The sequence below is a fragment of the Epinephelus moara genome, chromosome 14, assembly GCF_006386435.1.
Source record: "Epinephelus moara isolate mb chromosome 14, YSFRI_EMoa_1.0, whole genome shotgun sequence".
Taxonomy (NCBI): domain Eukaryota; kingdom Metazoa; phylum Chordata; class Actinopteri; order Perciformes; family Serranidae; genus Epinephelus; species Epinephelus moara.
In genome coordinates this window covers 25,563,379-25,573,660 of record NC_065519.1, presented here as the reverse complement: position 1 = coordinate 25,573,660, position 10,282 = coordinate 25,563,379, and the positions used below count along the sequence as shown (strand labels likewise).

Below are 10,282 nucleotides of genomic sequence, written 5' to 3'. Positions count from 1 at the left end.
AGAGAAGTACTTCCTGCTAAAGAATAAGGGGTTCAAACATAATTATAAATACCCACAAACAAAGTCTGGTGAAAGGCAATTACGCTATAGTATGAAGTGGGAAGAGAAACATGATAAGATGGGATTAATATAATATGATGTGTGTAGTTCTTTATAGATGTAGCCTCTTAATTTGGCTGTCAAAGTGCACCAGATTGATATATAATTGTCAAAAATTTCTGACCCCCTCACGTGCACCACGACTAAATGACCTCAGTATTTCAAAAAACCTGCGTACGGCCCTGATGCAGGGTTTACAAGTACGCTGTATAGGATTTAGCGGCATCTAGCAGTGAGGTTGCAGATTGCAACTAACTGAATACCACTTCCCTTACGTGAATTTACATTTCCTTGGGTAGCAAAGGCATTCGTCACTGCATTTAGGAGACTAGTGGTGGCTCTGATTCTATTCATTCCAATGGGAAAAGTGAATGTGAGTGCAGGCTATGACCGTTCCCCTCGCTCTTTAGTCACCCAAGCAAATACTGGACCCATTTTTTCACAAGCCCCAACCCTTCTATACATTCTGACAGGGAAATGGTATTTTTTCACATGGACAAATCAAGAGAAAATTAACTTTGTTTGTGACACACTCTTGCGAGATCTGGCAACAACTGACGTGGTCTCACTTTTAGTTGATATCAGACATTAAGCTAGTAGATAAAAACGAGTGGCAAAATAAGGAGCAAACACTAAATTTGTACTGTGTACAGTGTTTCATCCATCCACATGACATTTACAGCACTTTTGCAGTGGAGGGGGGTGGGCGTGACCACGCCCACTTAGGACACAGGAAGTGTATATCATATGGAACACATGGTGCAGCTTGTAAGTCAGTTACCAGTCAACCTTTTTTTAAATTATTCAATTAATCACTTGAATCGCTATAAAAAAAAAACAGTAAACAAGGTCGCATCTTCAATTTGTCTATATTCATCTGACCAACAGTCCAAAACCAGATATTCAACTTAGAATATTATAAAACGAAAAGCAACAAATCTTCGCATTAGAGACTGAAACCAGTGATGAGTTGCTATTTTTGCTTAATTAAACAACTGAAATGTTGGATTTATTTTTAGAACTCCATTGATTGACTAATCAACTAATGGTTTCAATTTTTGAACAGAGCTTATAATATCAAGTTAATAAACTGTCATGTGCTGCAGCCTACCTCTCAACAAGGCAGCTGTTAAAGAGCACTGTTTTCTCGTATATAAAATACTTGGTAAATGGAATTTCAGAACAAAGATGAGTCATGTAGTGACCATCACTGTCACAAACTTGCTGACCATTGACAAAATGTTATACCCCCCTTTTTCACATTGGAATGGAGGCACATGTTCTGTTTGGGTCTATAAATACTCATATATGTGACAGCTGGACTTGCCCAAACCATGGGATAGACTTGGGGTCCCGTTTTAAATTTAGGCTCAGGCCTTGACTGGGGCCTCGCTGGGTATTACACCGCCCTTTCATATTAGAGGGCACTATGGAATTGGATGCCGGCAATCAGTAACATTGTGCCGATGGTTTAGATGCCATAAATGTGTATAGGCATTGTGGCGGGTTGGCACAGACCTCAGAGTAAAGGCTTATTGTCTGCCAGCTCTCCTATATTTTCCATAAAGACAACTGGGAATGTTGCATATCAGACTGGAATGCAACCCACGTGCCTTTGGAATCCCCATTTGTTGCTCCGGAGAGTTCACTACAATCAAGACTGCAGTGACCGGTCAAGGTGGATCAGACAGTGAAGACAACGTATGGATGACAAAGACTTGACATCAATAGAGCCTGTGGAATTGTTGTCATTATTCCCATCTCCTACAGTTGTTGAGGAAATGTTTTGTACGAAGCACATGTGTAGCTGCAGAAAGCTAGGTTTCTATAATTGAATCCTTTTAATGGAACTCAAAGCTGCTATAATTAATATATTTATATTATGTATGGAAAAAATCACTAGGTTAAATGTGAAAAGTGTTGCTGATAGTGACAAACCTAAAGAGAATTATCGCTCAGTTCTGTAGCTTCCTTTGGTTTTGAGGAGCATTTTAGCGTCTGTCAGCTAATTGTTTTAGTTTTAGAGCCTGCACCTTTACTAGCTAAATTCACTTACACAGCTATGATCAGTGCTGTTGTCAGATGCAACTCTGAGCAAAGCAAATTACCTAGTACCAGCAACATTAGACAGGCAAAGTTAGCAGCTGATGCATCTAGTGGAATATTTGGCAGCTAAAGAGGCAGATATTTCTTGCAGGATTTGGTTATGACCAAACCAGAGGTAGAAGGTGGGTGAATATTGGACGTGGAATGATCAGCTGATCAGGACTCCAACTAAATGCTGGTGTTGCTCCATGTCTTCTCAGTAATGCAGATGGAAGGTCAACTGTGTAGTAACACATTCGCCATATCAACTTTATCAGTTCGACATATATCTGTGTTGTATGTACTGCTTGTTGTGCTGCCAAAAAAATCTATTATGGCAGATTTAAGTAAACTCCTACATGACACATGGAGGTTCAGATATAGTCCAATCACCACAGGAAGCTCAACACTGAGAGAAATGTGTTTGTTCAGAGAGACAGAAAGAGAGAAGTTCAGATCCTTTGCAATACATCAGAAATGATATTTGTGTGTTGATGTAGGTAGTTTGAAGGAGACAGTTTACTTTGTTTGCAAGATTCTTGTGGGAATCCTCTTTGCCTTAAGCCTCATTTCCACCAAACACTTTTGATATGGTACCTTTGGAACCAAAGGTAACCCTTAACATATGGTACCTAGACCCTAGATCTGCTTAGAGTTTCCAAACAGTACTCTTAAATGTGGGCGGGGTTGTTGTTACTCACTGCTCCGTCCAACACTTGCTGTATTTCCTCATCACTGATGACACAGAGGGAAGTCTGCATCTCGTTTATCGTCCACAGAACGGGGTTGCACACCAGCATTTGCGGAACAAAATAAAACAGGCTGCAGTGAGAGTCTCTCTCCATGGGATAATCTCCATCATGCTTTTTTTTCTCCAAGTGAGGATTAGAATATACGCAGTTCACAGAATCTGGTCATAATTAATATGAATTTTTAAATACTTGAAGAGACGCTCATTAATAAAAGTGTATGTCATCCTCGAGAGACAATAACAACTAAAGTAATGGTCAAAGTTGTCACATTGAAATTTAAGGTGTTCTGATGAATTCATGTCGTCAGCTCACGCACTGAGTAACATTACAGGTAAAAGTTCCACCTTAAAATTTGCCGGCAGTCAGTCGAGGGAATTCAGTTTTTTTTTCTCAGTCTACAGCTGCAGTCTACAGCAAAACATCCTATATTTTGAGAATTATAGTTACGAATGTAAAACTGTCCACGGTATGAACAGTGATTACAAAACCAGCCACAACTCAGCCCTGAGCAGAGTGACCGTCCATCACTGACATCAACAGCCTGCAGTGTTCACAGCTCCACCTTTTAGTACTAGGTACCCCAACAGAGGGGGGCCCAAAAATGGGGACGGTATGGAACAGTTCCATTGGTACCATCCACAACTTTTCACAGTGGAAACGGAAAAAATGCATAACAAATTGAGCTGAACTGTACTGTGCTGCTTGGTGAAAACGGGGTTTTACTGACCTTTAATACACTCGTATTAGTCCATTTAAAGGGACAGTTCACACTAAAATAAAAAATACATAATTTTCCTCTTACCTGAAAAGCAATTTATCACTATTGATTGGTTGAATGTCAGTTGCCGAGTGTTGGAGACATTGGCCAAAAGGATGTCTGCCTTCTCTGGAATATAATAAAGCTAGGCCTCTGATGCTCAACGCACCAAAATATACTTTTGAAAAACTTAACAGCAGTATCTTAAGATAATCTACAGACTTTGTCATGAGCAGTTTAATTTGAGAAATATTTTCTTTCTACCTAACTACACCAACCCACCATATCACCGCGCAGAAGGAAGAGTGCATCTACTGCTAGCTCACCTAGCACCACTGAGCTAGCTAATGTTACAGCTCAAGTGAGGAGGACGCTTCCTTCTCCATGTTGATAAGGTTAGCGGGTGTAGTTTGGTAGAAAGAAAATAGTTCCTACTTGAAACTGCTCTCAACATGGTCTGTGGATTATCTTGACATTGCTGTTGAGTTTTTAAAATGCATCTTTGTGGAAATTTTACCACCACAACCCAAGTGCCATCTAGTTCCATTATATTCGAGAGTAGGCAGACACCTCTACAGTCGATATCATGAACACTCGACAACTCACACCAAAACAATCTAGACTGATAAATCGCACCACAGGTAAGAGGAAAAATATCTATTTACATTTTTGGGTGAACTGTCCCTTTAAGACGTTTAGAGATTTATTGCATTACTAATTGATAATAACTGTTTACAGTCATTCAGCTCTCAGCTATAACTCCGCACACACCCACACTCGCCAGCTTGCCCTGTTGAACTGGACTGACGCCGCAAACTGAGGCGGGCTGTTACAGTAGCTCCTCTGGATTTCCATGGCACCAGCCCAGAAATTAAAAATAAACCTTCAAGTGCCCAACTCTGTGTCAACCATTTTGTCGCCGGTATTAGGAACTCTGCCCGAGTCATTTACAGTACTGCACATGTTTCTATGTTTCATCACTCTTGTCGAGCCCCAGTGGTGCCAGTTTTAATGCTCTCCACCACTGGGCCTTTCTCTGGTCATAACTCTCTGGCACTGCTTGAATGGTGGGATGAGCACTGCGAGCGCTCGTGTACGCTGCTGTGCTACGACATTTGACTCAATGATAGCAAGCCCCAGCTGAAACTAATAGTTATGGACAGGAAAGAAGGCACTGCAATTAATCTCAGTTCTCACTGGAGCCAGTGTGCACTCACTGAACTCCCAGCACTAAGATAAGGAATGTTCTTAATGTGTTGGTTTGAACTGAGAGATGCATTCACTGTTATCTTACATGCTTCCCTCTCATGTGCTTGGGTCTTTTTCCTGGAAACAGAAGGAATGGTTTCAAGCGTCATTAGAATTTACTGCAGTCTTAACTTCGCTGACCACCATTACAGAAGAAGATAAACATTTCTCTTGATGTGAAGCGAAACCTTTGATAGACTCACTATTAAACCTTTTGACATTGCATATAGAAAGGCTAATTCCTCCTCTATAGCAGCACATTTTCTTTTGTCACCTTGTTTTAATCTAGTCAGACTGATTCAAATGCCTATTGATATTTTATATGGACAGCTGTGTGTGTCTACATATATTGTACCATATATATACAGTGTACATGCATAGCTGGTGTATTTTGTGTGTGCTATTGTGTGCCTCCAGTGTGCTTAACAGAGAATTCACAACATTTTGGCGAGCTTGCTCAGGATGTCTCAACGCATGATTCAGAGGTCAGGGTGCTATGACATCACCAGGGTTCTACGATGGGGAATTTGGGGGCCGGGGGCATTTTCTGTTTGTAATTAAAATGCACTGTTGATGTCATATCTGAAATCAATCAAAAAGAGTGCACTTGCTCAATGTCTCAAGGCTGTTGTTACAAAGCTTAAACACACTCATAAATTCACACACATATGGGACATGCTCTTAAACACATTCATAAAGAGAGGCACACACACCTCTATCCTAATGACCTACAGCGCATTTTCATAGGCGTCGATTTCAGGAGGGGGGGGGGCACATGAGTCACATCCACATCGATATATTGCGCATGTGCATTTGTCCTCCCAATAAAAGCAGGAAAGTAGCAGAGAAGATTTATTTTGATGAAGATAAAGACATATCCACCACGAATATATGCAGAAAAGGCACTGGTGCATTACATTTCACCATAGTGCCTTCTAATATAAAACGGTGGCCAAGTGTTCATCACTCATATGTGTCCCTCCCATTGTTGAGACAAAACCTACGCCCTTGTACATCTTTAATCGTTTAGGCTATGGTGGTGATTCTCAGTCAGGGGTATTTGTTCAGCTATTTTGGAAAAATTAAAAAAAAGATGTATCCACATATTTGTGTGAAAAAGGAAAATAAACAAGTGAATGCGGTTACAAACAGGTTTGATAGTCTTCCTTTAGTAAATTACTGTAAAACTTCAATTAATAGCCTAGGCTATTATTTGTTTAAATCACTGGAATCAACAGGCCTATATTTGGGACAGGCCTTTAATTCCTTTCACACAAAACTGTTGCTCAGCAAAGATTGGGAAATGAAATCAAATTGTTTATTTAAACCAGTATGAATATAACTTGTGTAAAATGTAGGCTTCAGATAACATATCAGTTATGAATCATTCATTCGATCTACCTCCGACAGACAGCGCATCAGAAAGAGGGTGAGAGTTGACACCCAGCACACCGCAGCACACCGCAAATTTCAACCAGGTGAAACTTCTACCAGTTGGAGTTCTTTCAGTTCAGGAGGTTGTTACCAGGAGCCGAATTATCTGCAGAGGCCTCTTCCTCTCCAAAACAAATGGGCAAGGTGAATAAAGCCAGTAAAAACATCAAACAAAACAGTTTCACGTTACAAATCAATGTTTTTTTTATGCTGTTTGGCACATCACAGGCAGAGACTTTATGTGTGCTCACCTTATATCTGATCAACCAGTAAAAACACAGAAAAAAGATTGAGAACCACTGAAATAGCGCGCTGTGTGTAGCCTACTAACTCTTTAATGTTATTCTCTTGGCTTACTGTATGTTTAAGTAATCATGCATGCTGCAGGCCACCCCACCATGACTCATGTCGTTATAAATGATTAATGTCATGAAATTAAATTTAGTGTGTCACCAACAGATTTATTTTCAGGATCTGGATAAAATGTTTGACTCAGACGTTTAATGTCAGCAGAGAAGGTTAAAGCACCCAGGAGTGCCACAAATGTGCTTCCAGACCATCAACACTCAGCATGAGATACACAAGCCTTGTGAGGGGCCGGGACGTGTCAGGAATGCACACACCGCCATACAACACACAAACACACACACAGTGCTGGGTCATTGTGGATATTTATTCCAGATTAGGAATGTCAAATAGGGCAGTGCCCACCAATTGTAACCCTGTGTATATGTATGGTATGTTTATGGTCATGTGAGTGAACATGCCATTTGATAAAAGGGAGTTAGTGGTCTGTGCCAAAGTCATAAAACACACTTTAAATTGTAACCATGTGCTAACACGATCTGTGTTACAGTAGATAGACATTCAGAGGACAACCTTCAGTTGGAATTGAAATAGGCTTCCTAAAAATTGGATAACAAAAAAGTGAAACATAAGATAAATTGCGCCAAAAAACAACAACAGAAGGCTGGAGCTTTTTGCTCGTAATCTGAAATAGTGTTACTTTTGTTCTTGGTGCAGGTAGAAGATGAGGTCCAAAAGCAGCGGGGTGGAGAGCCCAGCCAATGGGGTGCTTGGGGTTCCACAGGGTGACCATGACATCAGCCAAGAACAGGAGGTGGGTCTGCCTGTGAAGAGCCTGAAGGCCAAAGTTCAGCAGAAGGAGGGCGAGGATAATGTGGAGGTGGAGGTGATCTCTGACAAAGAGAAGCTGCTGCTTGATTCCCCCGAGGCTGGTGATAAAAGAGGAGACATCATGGATCTGTCCAAGGAGGATCTGCTGAAACTGCTGGGGATCATGGAAGGGGAGGTTCAGGTGGGTAAGGTGTTCTCTTTGACCTTTGACCTGCTGTTATAAGTAGGGTATGTGTGTAAAAAGCACTGTGGATGAACACAAGGTCAGTTTGAATGGAAAGTGCACATGCTTTCAATGATTGAGTTTGACTGCAGTTTTATGCACAATAGCTCCATCTAGTGGTTGAAATGGTAGTAAAACAAAGAAAATAGGCAAATGTGATTACATGAAACAAATGCCACAGTGGTGTATACACCCTAAAATGTAAGATGTACTATACCCAGTGACATCTGAGCAAAATGGAACATATCTGATGCATTATTTCTCACATTTTCATGTCTGAGACAAAGAAATGTGTCCCTTCAAACAGGTGTCCAGACAGTGTACTTACAGTCTTCCTCCCCCGTTACATCATAATATGCTGTATCATTTGTATATGTTGTGGTGGCAAAACTACTATTTAATGAACAGTTTAAAGAAAAAGTCTTCACACGTCGGCTGTCTTTCTTGAGTTTTAATAAGCATTCATGAATGGAGACACTCACACATACAACCGCATGAACAGTCAGTCAGTGAGTGCCTAGCAAGTCCTCTCGCCCTGCTATCTTTATAGTTCCCATAACACATGCACATCAACAGTCAAAATATGTGGCGCCTTGACATTCCTAAAACACAACATCTCTTCAGACTAACAAGGACACTTGTTGTCCTCCCTGGCTCATAATCTTGGTATCTGAGCCTCCCTGGCTCGTGACCTTGGTGTCTCTCACTGCTGTCACAGTAGGGGTTAAATGAGCAACACACATCATACATCATAACAATACCAAATACCAGAATTTTCCATCACAATGTTTTTATTTCTATATCTTTTCAGGCAAGAGAAGATGTTATCTGCATGTTAAAGTCCAAACAGACTGTTTCAGAGGATCTTGAATCACGTTATGGCTCTGCAGCTCCTGGCTCGGCCCTCCAGGCCCTGCAGAGGGACGACTTCATCGCTGGCAGGGAGCCGCAGGACCCCAGTGTCTACCAAAAGCCTATGGTTGAGGTCAGTTCACAACTGTCAGTCAATGCAGTTACATGTTGAAAATCAGCTGTGCAAATATTTAGAATGTCTTTGTTCTTCCTCAGCTGGACCGTCTGCAGGAGAAGCACAAGGAGACGTACAGGAGGATGCTGGGTCAGTTGCTGCTGGCCGAAAAGTGCCATCGACGCACCGTCCATGAGCTGGACACAGAGAAGCGCAAACACGCGGACTACATGAACAAAAGCGATGACTTCACCAACCTTCTGGAGCAGGAGAGGGAAAGGTAAGGAGGAGAGGAATGAGGGAGCTGGGGAATGAAACTGCCACACAAAAAACACATCAAATTCAAGTCTGAATAAAAACAACATACTATTGGTTTTATATACAGTGGTACCACTACAATATTTGATGTCAGTGTAAGTATTTGTCACACTAAAACAAGCAGTGTGTTTGCAGTTCACTGGCAAATAGATCAGTGAAAGAAGTGGCTGGACTAATACTGAAAGGGTGACAGGTGAAAGCAGTGGGGGAGGAGAAGAGTGGCCAAAGAGAATCATCAAGCCAACATGGTTTGTTAAACCAGTGTGGAACATGTGAAGTGTATGAGGTGAGAGAATCCAGCGAGAAAGAGCGGCGAAGGAATGCATCGACATCTGAGAATGTGTGAAAGATGGCCTCATCAGCCAAGTGAATAACGAGGGAGGGAAGAGGAGAGGAGAGGGAGGGAGCTGGTTACTGAAGTGATAACCTCACATACCTTCGTTTGACAGGGAGAGGTACGGAGAGTGTGGAGGAGAGGGGGAGGTGGAGGTGGAGTGGAGATGGGGTCAGGCTCTTCGGTGTGGTAAAGAGGGAGGTCAGGGGTAGAGAGGGGAGGAGACGAGGCCACTGGGTGGAGGAACGGGAGGAGAAACAAATGAAGGAATAAAGGGCTTTGACAGGGGTGAATCTTCCATGACATCATCTGTGAAATGAAGTCATCAACGAGGTTGCGACCTGGCTTGGTCAAGAGGAGACATGGGATGAGAGGTCGGGCGGGGAGAGAAAGAGGGACGTACACACTCTTTGACACCGGAGAGGGGATGATTGCTTCTTGTGTGTGGAGGGCCTCACGGTGATCAAACAAGCATGGCTGTGAATGTGTAGATGTGCACTGAATGTGTATGAAAGAGGAGGCCCTACTAATTAAAGTACTCACAGATGAAAGAATTTGATTGGCTGTTGCTTGTTGGTGTTGCAATTCCCATAAGACATTTCTGTCCATTCTCACACAATAAGCGTGAGAGATCAGCTCTCAGGCATGATAGCACGTGTAAGGGAGACACAGTGAGAGCAGTGGTGCCCCCAGAAAGTTTTCATAAGGTTGGCGAGGTTATGCTGTTGTAGTATATATTAGAGTTGATATACGAGTTAAGGATTTGCATACTGATATACTTTGATTTCTCAGTGTTGATTTTACAAATTATCTGATGTGCATAGGCCAATACTGTAACATTTAACATTTTGCAGTCCCTCCAGGATTTTGCGATCACAACAGACAAATCACAAATTAAGCCAATCCTTGTGAATTCTGTACGACTTTG

General features: G+C 41.9%; 1 protein-coding gene across 1 annotated transcript in view; it reads left to right on the top strand.

The window, feature by feature from the left end:
- LOC126400570 (filamin-A-interacting protein 1-like) overlaps window positions 1-10,282 on the top strand; it is a 30,744-nt gene that overhangs the window by 10,141 nt on the left and 10,321 nt on the right. Inside the window, exons 2-4 of the mRNA XM_050061378.1 lie at window positions 7,403-7,693; window positions 8,547-8,720; window positions 8,804-8,982. Of these exons, the coding sequence (XP_049917335.1) occupies window positions 7,406-7,693; window positions 8,547-8,720; window positions 8,804-8,982 (641 nt within the window). The 5' untranslated portion in view covers window positions 7,403-7,405. The remainder of the gene's footprint in view (window positions 1-7,402; window positions 7,694-8,546; window positions 8,721-8,803; window positions 8,983-10,282) is intronic.